This window comes from Bombina bombina, chromosome 4 (genome assembly GCF_027579735.1).
Source record: "Bombina bombina isolate aBomBom1 chromosome 4, aBomBom1.pri, whole genome shotgun sequence".
In the NCBI taxonomy this organism is placed as follows: Eukaryota; Metazoa; Chordata; class Amphibia; order Anura; family Bombinatoridae; genus Bombina; species Bombina bombina.
The window spans coordinates 773287640-773304069 of NC_069502.1; the positions used below are offsets into that span (position 1 = coordinate 773287640).

The 16430-nt window shown below is 35.9% G+C and overlaps 1 protein-coding gene across 15 annotated transcripts in view; it reads right to left on the bottom strand.

Annotated features, from left to right (window-relative positions):
- Window positions 1-16430, bottom strand: part of SIPA1L2 (signal induced proliferation associated 1 like 2) — a 730143-nt gene that overhangs the window by 235178 nt on the left and 478535 nt on the right. For all 15 annotated transcript variants that reach the window (XM_053711127.1, XM_053711126.1, XM_053711122.1 and 12 more), the window contains one exon: window positions 9863-10137. In XM_053711127.1, coding sequence (XP_053567102.1) covers window positions 9863-10137 — 275 coding nt within the window. The remainder of the gene's footprint in view (window positions 1-9862; window positions 10138-16430) is intronic.

Consider the following 16430-nt stretch of genomic DNA (forward strand, 5'->3'; position numbering starts at 1 on the left):
AGTGCACATGGATAGTGCTGATAAACAACACAACACATGTTCCGTCCTGCTTACCCTGCAGCATGCATAACTCATAAGTGTCCAGGAAATTATTGCTGAGTGGGTATCTCTTTGCACCACTCGGCTGATTTTACTGACCACACCCTGCTGAAAGTTTTAGCCAATTTTAAAAGGGACAGACTATTCCAGAATTGTATTGCTTAAAAAGATATATAATCCCTTTATCACCATTCCCCAGTTTTGCATAACCAACACTGTTATATTAATATACTTTTTTACTTCTGTGATTAACATATCTAAACCTCTACAGACTGCCCCTTATCTCAGTTCTTTAGACAGACTTGTATTTTAACGAATCAGTGCAGACTAATAAATAACTCCAGAGGAGTGAGCACATTTATCTATATGGCACACATAAACTAGGCACTAGCGCTGTTTAGCAGTGAAAAATATGATAAGATGGCCTTAGAAATGAGCATATGAGCCTAGCTAGGTTTAGCATTTAACAAAGAATACCAAGAGAAGAAAGCAAATTTGATGATAAAAGTAAATTGGAGAATAAAATAAGATGCCCCATCTGAATCATGAAAGTTTAATTTTGACTAGACTGTCCCTTCATACTAAAATTAGCTAATATTAAAATCTTTCTTTGCATACCAGAAAATTTTATAATATTACAGTGCCACCACCACCCAGCCATTTTATAATGCCACCCATCTGGCAACATTTTCTGTGGAGAACATATATGTATATACATACACACACAACTAAACAACAAAGAAAATAATTTCAAATCTGTATTTTGAAGCATTCATTCTTTTTAGTATATGAGACAGATTTTTGTTTTCTCCAAAATAAAGTTATAAAGACATTTATCCAAGCTGGAAGATAGATGGAGCAATCCCCCCTCTCTCGGATGATGCACTGCTTAGAATAATATGTCTATACCTGTCCTCTCTCTGTAACTCAAGGTTTATGCAGAACTATTAACAGATGCAGACATAGTTGCAAAATAAAACAATTTATCAGCATCTTTAAGCAATATGACACCACAGTCTTCATTTAAACAGTGTCTGTGTAATTTAAAGCACATATATTTCAGCAACGTAATAACTGCTTATATATAATAATGTTTGCTGGGTCAGCGACACTGAAGCTTCTAGGTCTGCTGAGCTTGTGACCCGCAGTAAATTCAGCATTCAACAAAAAGAGGGGATGAAGTGCAGTAAGGAAGAGCTGGAAAGCTACAAATATAAATCTGACTGCTATATAACTTTTATGAGGGTTTCTACTGTTAGGTTGTTTTATTTAATTAATTTTATTATGAATCAATGATCCCTGGTTGTCTAGTGGGGATGTATGACTAGTCCATGTGGTATTATACTCCTAGTAATGAGCCATTCAAAAATGTATACTGGGACTGCACAGATAGGGGAGGTCCAAACAAAAAGGGGATCTGGATGATACAAGATGGTGCGTTAAAGTATGGATGCGGCTTGGATAGTTCCTGATAAACGGGAGCGAGCATCTACTACCAAACTGAAGTCTGAAAAGTAACCGGTCTTAGCCGTATAATCATGTATAATTGGCTATAGGTACATGCATGTCAATAAGGTTAGATAAACAGAATCCACTTATATGAAAAAGGTAAAAGAAAATACATGTTGGACATAGAAGTAATTTATTTTTGCATTAATTTCTCTTTTAGCCAAAAAAATAAATGTGTGTGTATATACATATGTTTGTACATAAGCAGCTCACAAACACTTGTAAAGCTTAATACCCAAAAGCTATTTAGTTCTGTTTGCACTAGTACTAGGGTTGCCAGCTGTACTAGACTATCTGTAAGTGGCTGGTAACACTGGTAGGTGGGGTCACACACTGACCCCCAAAAGCCTCTTCTCTTGATCCCACCTTGTATATTTTTCACAACTGAGTAGTAATTTCTCCCCTTGGCTGCCAGTAACAGGCAAATTGATAATTTTACCACTTTGGTTGCAATACACAGTAATACTTTGACCCCCTTTACCGCCCTCACTTTTTTCTGCTCCATATTTATAATGCATTGGGGCAAAGGAGGGCTTTTACATTTAGCTAACACTCAGGGAATTTTTAAAACTGGACAATTATGTGTCCAGTATTTTTGTGAAATTTCTACTTGACAGCATACTAAATAACTGGACTATCTGATTGAACACTGGACACCTAGCAGCTATAACTACTATTAGGCATATTCTTACCATAACATTTTTATGGCAAGAGTATTTAAAATGCAATGTATGAAGGGAAACTTCCGAGCAGTGACTTGCCTAATCTCCCACCGACTCCCACGGGCAGAGCACCTTCAGGTCTCTGCCGCATCACAGTGCTTAGAGTGCACTGAATATGTATTTCCTGTCACTTGCTTTAAACTAACATCTGAACGAAGCATGGAGACAGCTGCTGGTATCTGAAATAGGTGCTCTATTAGAAATGTATCAAGCTGCCTTTGTGAAAACACTGGAGGACACATTTGATCACTCCTCTATAGATACCCTTGCGATGAATTACCTGTTATGCAACTGGGATCTGAGGGCCCCCGAGAACTTGCTACATACCACGTGTTTTAAAAGGACCAGTCAATACAGTAGATTTGCATAATCAACAAATGCATGATAAGTAGACAATGCAATAGCACTTAGTCTGAACTTCAAATGAGTAGATTTTTTAAAAAAAAATTGCAAAGTTATGTCTATTTACACTCCCCCTGTATCATGTGACAGCCATCAGCCAATCACAAATGCATATACGTATATGCTGTGAATTCTTGCACATGCTCAGTAGGAGCTGGTGACTCAAAAAGTGTAAATATAAAAAGACTGTGCACGTTTTGTTAATGGAAGTAAATTGGAAAGTTGTTTTAAATTGCATGCTCTATCTGAATCATGAAGTTTAATTTTGACTTGAGTGTCCCTTTAAGTCAGTTTTACTATGTACTTTTACACCAGTGTGTCTTTATCTTTTTTTTTTGTAGCTTATTATATTCACTGCTTATTATATTCAATAGCAAACTTTTGTCACATTGAGAATTGGTTAATTAAACAATTCCCAATGTGACAAAAGTTTGCTATTTATACTGGACACTTTCTTGTTGTTAAGCATTGGTTGCTTTTTTCCCAAGTTCACTTATAGTTGCATACAGCTAAGGCATTAGATAATTGCCCTAATTTTAATACTATTTGTATCTTAATCCATTGTATCTGATCATATGTTGATAATTGTTTGCTAGCAGCAAGGTTTATCTCTCTCTTTTTAAATATATTTATATACAGTATATATATTTATATATATATATATATATATATATATATATATATATATATATATATATATATATGCATTGTACCTTGGGGAGACGTACCCTTTATATGAAATTAAGTTTTTATTAGAATTGTTTGCTTTATTAAATATTTGCTATATAACTTATACTGAAAGTGTGGATATTTTTATCCTCAGGTGCCCTCTTTATACCCTCCCCTAATATTCCCCTGTTTCCTCTTTCTTTATGTGTGGTCCTAGAGTGACCAATGCTTTTTATTAAAGGTTTACTTTTATTTTAAATTCTCATATATTGAGAGAATACCTAATAAAAAAAAAAAATCTTTATTAAAGGGACATATAAAACCCAACATTTTTCTTTCATAAGTCAGATAGAACATACAATTTTAAACAACCTTCCAATTGACTTCCATTTTCAAATGTTCTTTGCTTTCTTGTTATCCTTTGTTGCAAAAGCAAGTTAAAGGGACACTCAAGTTAAATTAAACTTTCATGATTTAGATAGAGTGTGCAATTTTAAATAACTTTCCAATATATTTCCATTAACAAAATGTGCACAGTCTTTCTATATTTACAAATTTTGAGTCACCATTTTCTACTGAGCATGTGCAAGAATTCACAGAATATACGTATATGCATTTGTGAGTGGCTGATGGATGTCACATGATACAGGGAAGTGGAAATAGACAACTTTAGAATTTGTCAGAAAAAAAATCTAAAACTCATTTTTTATCATGTATTTGTTAATTATGCAAATCTACTGTAATAACTTGTCCTTTAAAGGGATATGAAACCCAACATTTTTCTTTTGTGATTCAGATAGATAATACAATTTTAAACATCTTTCTAATTTACTTCTATTATTTAATTTGCTTCCTTCTCTTGTTATCCTTTGCTGAAAGGTTTATCTAGGCATGCTCAGGAACAGCAGAGAACCTAGGATCTAGCTATTGATTGGTGGCTATATATATATATATATATATATATATATATATATATATATATATATATATATATATATATCGATTGTGATTGGCTCATCCATGTGTTCAGTTAGAAACCATTAGTGCATTGCTGCTCCTTCAACAAATGATACCAAGAGAATGAAACACATTAGATAATAGGAGTAAATGAAAAAATTGTTTAAAATTGTATTCTCTATCTGAATCATGAAAGAAAAATTTTGGGTTTCATGTTCCTTTAAAGGGACATAATACTCATATGCTAAATCACTTGAAACCGATGCAGTATAACTGAAAAAAGCTGACAGGAAAATATCACCTGATATTATTAATATTACCTCACAATCTCCTCAGCTCAGCAGAGTAAATTCTGTGTAAAAACGTATACTCAGCTGCTCCCAGCTGCAGGTAAAAAAAAATAAAAAAATGATTTGACTTAACTCTCATGAGATTTCATTGTAAACTTCCCTACACTGAATAGGGAAATAACATGAGAGTGCACGAGGCTCATCCCTTCGGCTGTCCCGGGACAGACATACTAATATGCTGCTTATAAATCCTTTACAATGGAATGTGGCTACTGAGGAATTTTTGAGGTAAAATTTGGGTATTATGGCCCTTTAAGTTGAGTGCACATGTCTGCAGTACTATATGGCAGCAGTTTTGCAACAATGTTATACATTAGCAAGAACACTAGATGGCAGCACTATTTCCTGTCATGTAGTGCAAATCTAGATATCTCTTCAACAAAGAATAACAAGAGAGCAAAGCAAATTTGATAACAGTAAATTGAAAACTTTTTTTTAAAATGGTATTCTCTATCTGAATCATGAATGGAACATTTTGGGTTTCATGATGCTTTAAGAACAATTTCCGTGTTCCTTTATGAGGTGTAGCTTCATATATGTATTACAGATCATAGAGTAGGCCCCTCTGAAACAAGAATATCTCAGTCCAGTTTGTATTTCTGACGTGTTTTCCTGTGTTCATGTTTGTATTATGGGTGTACTCTGTATGTTGTATTTTGTTATTAAAGAAAAGATTATTTGATCCAACAGCTGTAAAATAAACACATATATTTTTAAATACTATTAGTCATAAAAACTGATTAACTGTTTTTCACTGGCTAAGTACACAAGCTAGTATTGAATCTAATATGTAAGCAAATGGCGCATCAATTATGTTATGCATTTACTGAAGGAGAAAATGGAAACTGGGGATACTTAATTATTACTAACCACCTGAGACAAATCCAGTCATTAAACCGTAAAAATTGCATTTGTATGCATTTTATTAAGGAGATCTTCTAATATAAAATAAAGTTAGGATTTTGAAAATGTATAAAAACACCGAAAATGTTCTAGTTCCCTAAAGATTTTCTATAAATATAAAATAAGTTGAACTGTCTAAAAAGTGCAGTGGAGACAGTTGAATTTACACCTTTTTCGTGTTGCAATTTGAAATGATTCACCACAGCACTTCATTTCCCAGGATTATTTAAGGAAGTGAGAAGAAAGAGGTGACATTTTCTGTGATAACCATGAGTAATTCTTCATTGTTTTCTACAGGCAGAGAAAATCTGGAGGAAATATGTACACAATCTATGAACAAAAATGCACAAGGTTATGCTGGCTCTTGAATTTAGCTAACTAACAACCAAAATAAGATACCCAATAATAGGGTAAACTTTCTGTTCCTAGAGCACAATACTCAAAAAATATAAATAAAAAAATGTTTTACACAATATCAACATACCCTCCTCCCTAACACCAATACTGCATAACTTGCATACATTTAAAGCGGGTAAACACAATGCTATATCAGGGCCAAATATCCTACATAAGCTCATACCTCTACATTAATCCCTTAAAGGGATAGTCTAGTCAAAATTAAAAACTTTCATGATTCCGATAGAGCAGGCAATTTTAGCCAACTTTCTGATTTACTCCTATTATCAATTTTTCTTTGCTCTCTTGGTATCTTTATTTGCAACAGCAAGAATGTAAGCTTAGGAGCCGACCCATTTTTGGTTCAGAACCTGGGTTGCGCTTGCCGATTGGTGATTACATTAATACACCAATTAGCAAGTGTTACCCAGGTGCTGAACCAAAAATGGACGGCTCCTAAGTTTAAATCAAAACTGCAAAGGCAGATGTACTCATTTGAATGTCTCTAATACTTCATAATACAAACTAAAAGGCATTCTAAAAGCAGCATATGAACTCCAATATTAATTTATTTGTGTGTGGGGGTGGGGGGAGCTACCAGTTGAAGAATGGAACAATTTTTATTAAAAAAAAAAAAATGCTGGAAAAACTGTGGCACTACAGAAATTCTTGAACACATATGGTGGTCTTGCCTGAAAATAATACATTTCTGGGAAGTTATATGCAAGGAAGTTAATACATATAATACATAAAGTCAGAGTCAACCTGAGCCGATACCCGAGTTAATGCAACACAATAAGCAAAGCTTTTAACCTCAGAAAAAAATTAAAATAAACATTTAATAATTATTAACTATTGCTAGCAATTATTTATAAGGATACTTTAATAATTACTGTAATACAATTCATAAATTAAACCAAGCTCAGTCACAATAATAGTAGTACATTTTAAATACTACTTCTTTTGTGAATTTGACCATGGCTTAATTTATATCAGACCATACACTAAGTCACATATCTCCTATATGACATTGGGAGGCTGGTGGTTAAGTCAAGGAGATTCAGAATTGTGGTTAATTGGAGCTTGAGCTATGGCATAATGGCAATATTTGGCTATGCAGTACTTGGCAATATGAGACTTTTAAACAGGAAAATAGAGAGACGCACTCAACTGAGACAGAACAAAAGCTAGAAAAACGTCTGTGCTTGTCCACAAGGCCAGTGCCACTCAGGGTGCAGTCTCTTTTAGCACATTATGCCTTTCACAGAGAAAAAATATCCTGTAGCATATCAGTCTGACCCTGCCCAATGACAGTCCAGCGCCAAAATACCCGGCAATTCCTCTCTGACCAAGAGAAAACAACAAACCCCAGACGTACGTTTCGGCCTCCCTTGGGCCTCGTCAGTGAGGTGCAGTTGCATCTCTCTAGGGCATATGTGCAAGGAGTCCACGTCTGGTTTTCCCTTTCTACTCATTGGCAGACCTCACTGACGAGGCCCACAGAAGGCCGAAACAATCGTCTGCGGTTGTTGTTTCTCTTGTTCAGTGAGGAATTGCCTGGTATTTCGGTGCAGGTCATTGGGCAGGGTCAGACTGACATGATGCTACAGGATATTTTTTTCTCTGTGAAAGGGCATGGTGTGCTAAAAGAATGCGCACCCTGAGTTGCAATAAAAATGAACAGGCATGGAAGTTATTCTAGCTTTTGTTCTATCTCAGGAGTGCTGTTCTCTCTCTTCTAATAAATATGAGACTTTTATTAAGTCCTGCTGAGTTGAGTGATACAGCAGGCAGAACTCAGAAACCATGACAATAAATCCCAGAAAATGCAGAACTGTTGTGACACCAGGGTTTGAAAAATGTTGGTAGCAAGGAAGCCATAGTTTAGATTTATTAAACACATATCTAGATGCAAACATCTAGGTCCAGCTGCTAAATAGGGTATGGCTGGCTCTTAATTATTATTGTTGGCACCTTAAAGGGACAGTTTACTCAAAAATTTTCTCCCCTTTAATTTGTTCCCAATGATCGACTTTACCTGCTGGAGTGTATTAAATTGTTTACAAGTAGCTCCTTTACCCTTATATTGGCATTTGAAATAGTTTATTTAGCCTATGGTATCCCCACCTATTCTGAAAGTTTGTGGCCGCAGGTCCAAGCTATAAATAAGCTTTGTAAACACAGCCAGAAGAAGAAATTACACTCCCAGTGGGATATAGCAGATATAAGGTAATAAAATGTTGATTTTCCATTGTTCTCTCCAAGTACTGGTGATTGTTTTATGGACAGATATAAGATAAAGAAGCAGGTATATGTACACAATGTGATACAGTAATGAGATCTGATTATACCTACAAGCTCAACCCATTTTATTAGGTTGTGGCTTCAAAACACAGAATCAGAGCATTACAATACACAAATAAAGCTTAAAAAGCTAATTGTCATACATTTTTACTCTGCAGTTAGTAAAAAAAGTAATTGTAAACACATTAAGGGAAAAACTATTTTACAGTATACTGTCCCTTTAATCTGTGAAGTTTGTCAAAACATACCCAAAGCAATAAAAACGTTTTTAGTGACCATTATTTAAAGTGTTGTCTTTCAATATTCAAACTTGTCTATTATATTTTTTTCAAGAACATATAAAAATGTATTCTAGTGTGTTTCAATTAATTATATTCAAGCATGTTTCACATAAATTTTGCCATTTTATACCACTCCCCAAAAGCTGAAAATGTTCAAAAGTAATTTAACTTATAGTGACCAAGAATAAACAATTTAAAGAGATATAAAACCGTCTATTTAATTGAGTCTATTTAATCACTAGTCAGTAAAATAGAAATCATTGCAATATGTATTACTCATCATTTTAAAAGCATTTTACCTTTTGTTTTTATTAATTCATTTGTGAAGGGTCCATCACTTCCTGTCACTGCCCCACAAGGGGGTTGTGTTCTCTACAAGAAGGCAAAATAACAACTTTTCCTTTGAAGTGTTGCTACAAGACATCTGTTCTAGCTGTAGTCAGTTTATTGGCCATGCTCAGAAGTCATGTGACAGAAGAACTAAAGTTCTGTAATGTAGCCGGTGGCTACATTAAGAATTTCTAAGTGCTCATTTAGCCAGAAAACAAGTAAGCTGCTTGTTGGTTTTTTAACTCCTTCCTGTCCTTAGGATGTTCTATGCCGTCCTAACTGCACTGTGCTTTAGCCAAAGTCGCTTCCTAAATGGGATCGTGGGCTGGAGGACGTGCCTAGCATCATATTATTATACTTTATTATTATACTTTATTTATTAAGCGCCAACATATTCTGCAGCGCTGACCATGGATACAACTTTTCCCTGACATGATCCCATCATTGAAATCACGTGATTGCATAAACGATCGTGTGATTTCACTTTTTACTTATTTGTTTATATCAGAACGTTGTTCCAATGTAGACAAGAAAGTTTGGGCTGGAAGTGGTTAAAACAATCTTTCTATTTATGCTTACTTTGATTTAACATATTTGTTTTTACTAAGGCAGCACAGTGTCTCTTTAAGGGAATGTATAGCACAACAAAAAAGTTACACTACATGTGAAATGGTTACAGTGAAGTCCCTACCTGTTCATATTTTAAACACAGGATCCCTGTTAACAGAACATGAAGTGTTTGCAGCACATGATACTTTATTCAACATAGCTTAGGCACTTTATTGCAGGTCAGAAGACTACAGTCCCATAAAATATATCATGCTAAGGAAAGTTTCAAATGCAGTCAAAGCAGAAGGTAATTGACATTTTTTAGAAAACAAGCTGGACAAAGAAACAAATGAATCACAAGATAAATGTAAAAAAAATACTAAAAACTAAACTTTGTAACATTTTGAAAAACAGATACCATTTGTTTTGTTTTTAAATTGCAACTGATTACCTTCTAGGTGACCCATCCTCATATGGCTGTATAATCACCACCGTTACAGTTGTTGAAGTGCGGAGGAGATCAATCATCTGCTCATGAGTCAACGTTGCTACAGCTACTTTGCATATCTCGACCAATCGGCTTCCTTGCCTTAAGCCCGCCTTCCAAGCAAAACCATAGGGCTCCACATCGGCTACAATTCCTTCAAAGTTGACATGGAATCCAAGCTGGCCCAATCCATTCCGTCGAAGGGTCTTTTCTACTGTCTCACAGCCTCTGCTGACAAGCTGATCATAAATGGAAAAAACAAAATGATCTTTAACAACTTTCATTTTTTTGGGTCATTTATTTGTCAATTTCTTGGTATATGACACTACACACTGTCTCAGGAAATCATTTTTTATCGTAATTTTCTCTCCTTGGGTTCTCATCTCTCTTATTACTCTTCTACAGAAAATGGATTTCAGTTTAAGAAAAAACTAAACAAATAAACCACATTATTTCTCCTCTATACATCACAAACTAACATACAATATCATAAATGAAAAAATATCCTTGTTTTGAAGATATTTTATTGAGTGGAAAAAATACATTTATTGGAAAACTGTATATTAAAAAGAATAAAATGCTATCAAACTGGTTAGGAAAATAATGTCTCATAAGTTATCATGCAATAAGATTCAAGAATACTTACATTAAAGGGACATGAAACCCAACATTTTTCTTTCTTGATTCAGATAGAGAATACAATTTTAAACAACTTTCCAATTTACTTCTATTATTTAATTTGCTTTCTTTTCTTGTTATCCTTTGCTGAAAGGTTTATCTAGGGAAGCTCAGGGGCAGCAAAGAACCTAGCTTCTAGCTCCTGATTGGTGGCTGCATAAATATACTGATTGTCATTGGCTCACTCATGTGTTCAGTTAGAAACCAGTAGTGCATTGCTGCTCCTTCAACAAATGATACCAAGAGAATTAAGCAAATTAGATAATAGAAGTTAAAAAGTTGTTTAAAATTGTATTTTGTATCTAAATCAAGAAAGATTTTTTTCGGGTTTCATGACCCTTTAAGAATGATTTTATTTAGATTGAAATAGTTTTTTATTAAACAATCAGTTCAATACACAAAGGATTTTATACAATACTTCAAGCAGAATATATCAAAGCAAGTTTTACAATCTCTCCGTGTATACAATTCTTTTGACATAGTAGTCTTGTGTATTTCATATAATAGCCCTCACAAAAAAAAAGGGAAGAAAGAAACCCCTCCCCCCCAAATATAATTAACAAACAAATAAACAAACAAATAAACTACTTCTCTGTATTTCTTCTTCTAATAACCGTCATATAATTAACTTGCATGCCATATCTAATCGTTAATTGTCCACTGAGTCCATTTTAGAGCCCTAGCTTCTCCTTCCTACATCAGTTTTACAGTCCTTCATCTGGCTGCTATTACTCTAATTACGTGATTTGTCTTTCATTGAGCACCCAATAGAACCATGTCTTATTGAAAGATTCCACTGTGTCCTGAATATAGGCAGCTGTTTCACACATAGCAAACATATTTCTGATTCTCCCTAAAATCTCCCTCCATTCTGGTACTCCCAATTTCCAATATTTTGCTATAGCAATAAGAGTTACTGTACACATTATCCTAATAAATTTATTTATATATAAATTTAATTTTGGGTCATCTTCACTCAACAACCCCTGCATAGGTGTCAATGTAACCTGTTCCTCCAGAACTGTGGTGATCATTCTAGAAAGGTTCAGCCAAATCTCCTTCACCTGAGGACATTCCCACCACATATGGAAATACGTGCCTAACTGTGCGCATCCTCTGTAACATTGTCTGGTCCCTCCCCTTACCATATGAGCTGTTTTTATGGGGGTAAGATACCAGCGAAACATCATTTTAATGCTGTTTTCTTTCAGATCTGCTCCCAACAGGCCTTTAGTGGAATCAAAAAACATTTGGTTCCAAGATTTCAGGTCCTGTGTCTTACCTACATCAGTTTCCCATTGGAGTATAGCAGTGGGTTTGGAAGTTGTTTTTATTTCCTGTATGTAATAATATAGTTGGGAAATTGCTCGTTTCTGTCTATGTGTCGCGTAGCATAACTTTTCAAAAATGTTTCTTGTAGTCTTGTGATCTGTCTCAGTTTTAACGTATGTGGTAATAGCTGAAGCTATCTGCAAATATAAAAACCATGGTAGCCGTGTAGGTTCAAGCTTAGTTTGCAATTGGTTGAAGGTCAGTATTTTCTTATTATCTAGAAAGTCAGCTATCCGGTATAGGTCTTTATGTGCCCATTTATCTATCAGTCGTCTGGTCTCTCTTGATAGAATATATCTTATAGGTCTCAATAATGAGGTGGTAGGCAAAATCAAATTCCCTCTGTTTGCAACCTTGATATGTTTAATTGTCTTTGTCGTTATTGGGTTCTGGTAGTCCCCCTTCTGTCCATAATTGTCACTTTCCCATATAATATCTTCAGGGGTCTCACAGCCCCCTACCATTGCTTCTAATTGAGGCCACAGCGCCTCACTTTGTCTTCTTCCTAATAATGAGCTTTGGGCTAGCCTGGCTGCCTGATAGTAATCCATCAAATTGGGAAGTCCTAACCCCCCCCAACTGTCTATGTCTTGTAAGTATTTCCTGTGGTATCCTTGCCTGTCTAGAGCCTCTCAAATATCTATGAAGATCTGTTTGTAGCTTTTTCAGCTCTGTTTTATCTATGTTTATTGGTAGAGCCCGGAACAAATACAGGATTCTCGGGAGTATGTTCATCTTAATTGATGATAGTCTACCATACCAGGAGAAGTTGTGTTTCTTCCATTTTAGCAAATCAGCTCTTATTAACTTAAATAGAGGTGTGTAGTTAGCTTTGTATAATTGAGAGGATTGTTTGGTTAGTCTAACTCCCAGGTATTTAATATCATCCTTCACCCATTTAAAATCGAAATTCATTTCTATCAATTTGATTGTTTGTTTTGGTAAGCCCAGCGAGAGCGCCTCACATTTTTCTATATTTATCTTGTATCCTGAGATATCTGAAAATTGTTGCAGAATCCTGTAAATGTTAGGGAGTGAAGTAAGTGGCTTAGTCACCGTCAACAGTACATCGTCTGCAAACAATGTTATCTTGTGGTGTATGTGCTGTATCTGCAGTCCTGAAATATCTGGGGAGTTTTGTATGTTTGCAGCTAAAGGCTCTATGCAGATTGCAAAAAGGAGGGGTGATAGTGGACAGCCTTGCCTAGTGCCATTGCGTATATCAAAAGCCTTTGATTGGTGTCCAATTGCTCTTATATGTGCTGTCGGCTTAGAGTATATGCCTCCCAGTGCTTTCATAAATGACCCATCAAATCCCATCCTTGTTAATACTGTATTCATAAACGTCCAATCTATCCTATCGAACGCCTTCTCCGCATCCAAGGAGAGGATCAGAGAAGGCGTTCGCTTGTAATGTAGGTAGTCAAGGACTGTGATCATTCGCCGAATATTATCTGGGGCCTCCCTATTTTTAACAAACTTGATCTGGGTGTATGAGAAAGGGAAGAATATATTTCAGACGATTGGCAAGTATTTTAGTAACTATTTTCAGATCTTGGTTTATTAATGATATGGGCCGGTAACTAGAACATTTCATGGGATTTCTACCTTTCTTTGGAATGACAATTATCTTGGCTTGCAAAAGATCTTCGGGTATAGGCTGGCCGTCAAGAATGTAATTAGCAAATTTGACTATGTGGGGAATCAGTAGTTGTCTAAAGAGTCGGTAGTACTCCCCTGGGAATCCATCAGGTCCCGGAGCTTTCCCTGGTTTAAGCTCTTTTATAGCCGTCACGACCTCCATCTGTGTCACCTTAGCGTTGAGTTGGTCTTTCTGTTCTGTAGTCAGTTGTGACAGGTTGGCTGAGTCTAGAAAATTTTCAAGAGCTGTCTGAGTTTTGTCAGTTAATTGAACTTTTTTACCGTCATACAGGACCTTATAATATTCTCCAAAGGTGTCCACAATTTCTTGTGGGTGTGATGTGACTCGCCCCTCAGAAGTCTGGATATTCGGGATGGCTACTAACTGATATGAGTCTCTAATTCTCTTAGCCAAATATTTGTCTGGTTTGTTCGTATATATAAAGTAGTTGGCTTTAAGTCTATGGGCTATCTTAATCGAGTTGTCATTTAACATAGTGTTTAATTCTGCCTTTTTCTGTTGCAGAGTGTGGAGTATAACTTGTGAGTTGGTCTGTCTATGTTCCCTTTCTAAAAGGAGAATTTGCTGTTGGAGTTGTGTATGTCTCATCTCCGCTTTTTTCTTGCTAACTGCTTTTTCTTTGATTAATAGTCCCCGGAGTACGAGTTTGTGTGCAGCCCAAACTGAGAGTGGGTTGTCCGTTGTGTCTGTGTTAATCTGCCAATAGTCGCTCATCTCCCTAAGTATTCTGTTCTTAGTGTCTGGGTAATTCAAACAATTTGGGTCAAAAACCCATGTTTTAGTGCGTCCTGGGGATAACATGGATCCCATAAAAATTTGTGTGATGGAGTGGTCTGACCAGACACATCTGGCTTTTTGTAAAATAGGTTGCAATAATTGGCTGGTAAAGACATAGTCAATTTTGGTGTAGCATTTGTGTGCTGATGAATAATAGGTGGTGTCAGTGGTATCCCCATATAGAGTCGCCCATGTATCTTGTATATCATGTGAGTCTAACATCCCGATAATTTTTTTAGCTATACTCTGTTGTCTCAACTTTTTCTTGGGTGCCCCCGGTATCATGGTTCTACTCAGTGCCTTCAGATCTATATTGAAATCGCCCGCTAAAACTATTCTCATCCTAGACCAGTCTGTAAGTAGATGAGATATGTGTCTAAAGAAAGATTCTTGCTGCTCATTTGGGGCATAGATGTTGCATAGCAAAATTTCCGTTCCCTGTATTTTTCCCTGCACCAGCACATACCGACCCTCCTTATCTTTTGTTGTGTTTATGTGTTCAAAGTTCAGAGATGAGTGTATTAATATGAAAACTCCTTTGGTCTTAGTGTCTGAAGTAGCATGAAAGCTTTGGGTATAATCTTTGGACCAGTACTTAGGTATCTGTGAGCTTAAGAAGTGGGTCTCCTGCAAAAATAAAATGTTAGCTTTAAGTTTCTTGTACTGTGTCAGTGCAGTTCTCCTTTTTATGTCAGAGTTAAGATCTCTCACATTATGTGATATAAGATTAACCTCTGGGAAGTGTAAAATTCTAGTCATTTTTTGATGTCATGATGAAATTGCATAGATGGTCAGATTCAGACTCTCCTCTCTCTATCTGAACTATCTCTTTGGTGTGTAATCTATAACAAATTAGTATAGATCCCTCAGTGGATTGGACTTTTAGTACATAGTAGAAGTGGTACCATTTTTGGCAATAAAACAACAACCTTAACAAAAATTCAACATATGCATACAAACAAAAAACATAACAGAATATATTCAACTGAAAGTACATTTTTTGGTTTAACCTAACATTTAGGAGGTGATAATGAAAAATATTTTCCTTTTATTTCTTTTACTATATAGTCAGTAATGCAAGTCAACTTCTTTTAAATCAACCGCTTAGCTTGTTAATAAGGCATCGGATCTTCACATCTATGGGTATCTACACAGTACATCTAACAGATGTGAGAAAAAGTTGGCATTTATGCTTGGACTCAATACAGACCACACAATCATCTTACCAGTCCTTTGAATCAGGTGTTTTTTATTATATTGCAATGTAGGTTGTATTTTTGATTTTCCTTCAAGCTCAGTGTCTTGAGGCAATTCTGGGATCTCCAAACCAAATATCCTGCAGGCTGCCGGTATTTCCGTGGGTGTTTTGATTGAAGTAATTTTTCCATCCTTAAGTATATTTAGGGCGAAAGGGAAGCCCCAACGGTAAGAAATCTGATTCTTTCTGAGCAGTGATGTAAAAGGCCGAAGCCTACCTCGCCTCTGCAATGTTCTTACACATAAATCCTGGAAAAATTGCACCACATTGCCCTGGAATTTAAATGTAGGGTTCTTCCTTGAAGCATTCAGTATTTTTTCTTTGTCAGTGAATTTCAAAAATTTGATAATCACGTCCCTTGGTGGCATATCTCTTTGGGGTCTCGCTCTAAGTGCTCTATGCGCTCTCTCAATCTGATACTCTGTACCTTCATTTTCCATCGTTATGGCTTTGAATAAGCTTTGTAGGTAGGGGAGTAGATCTATTGAATTGACGGTTTCTGGAATGCCTTTTAGTCGAAGATTCGACCGTCTGTCCCGGTTCTCCATGTCTTCCACCTTTTCCTGTAGTTCCACAATCTGTTGTTGTTGTTGGGAGACAGTTTGCGACATAACACAGACATTTTCCTCAAGATCCCCTCTGTCGTTTTCCAAAGCATCCACTCTATTACCAATGTCCAATATCTCCTTCTTAATCTCTGAGAGACTACTTGTGACTGTGGTATGAAGGCTATCTATCTTGTCCCATAATTTTTCAAAGTTCATAGAAATGTCCTGTTTTGACTCCAATGAATGAAGATCTGCTTTGGTCGCAGGGGTTTGGGC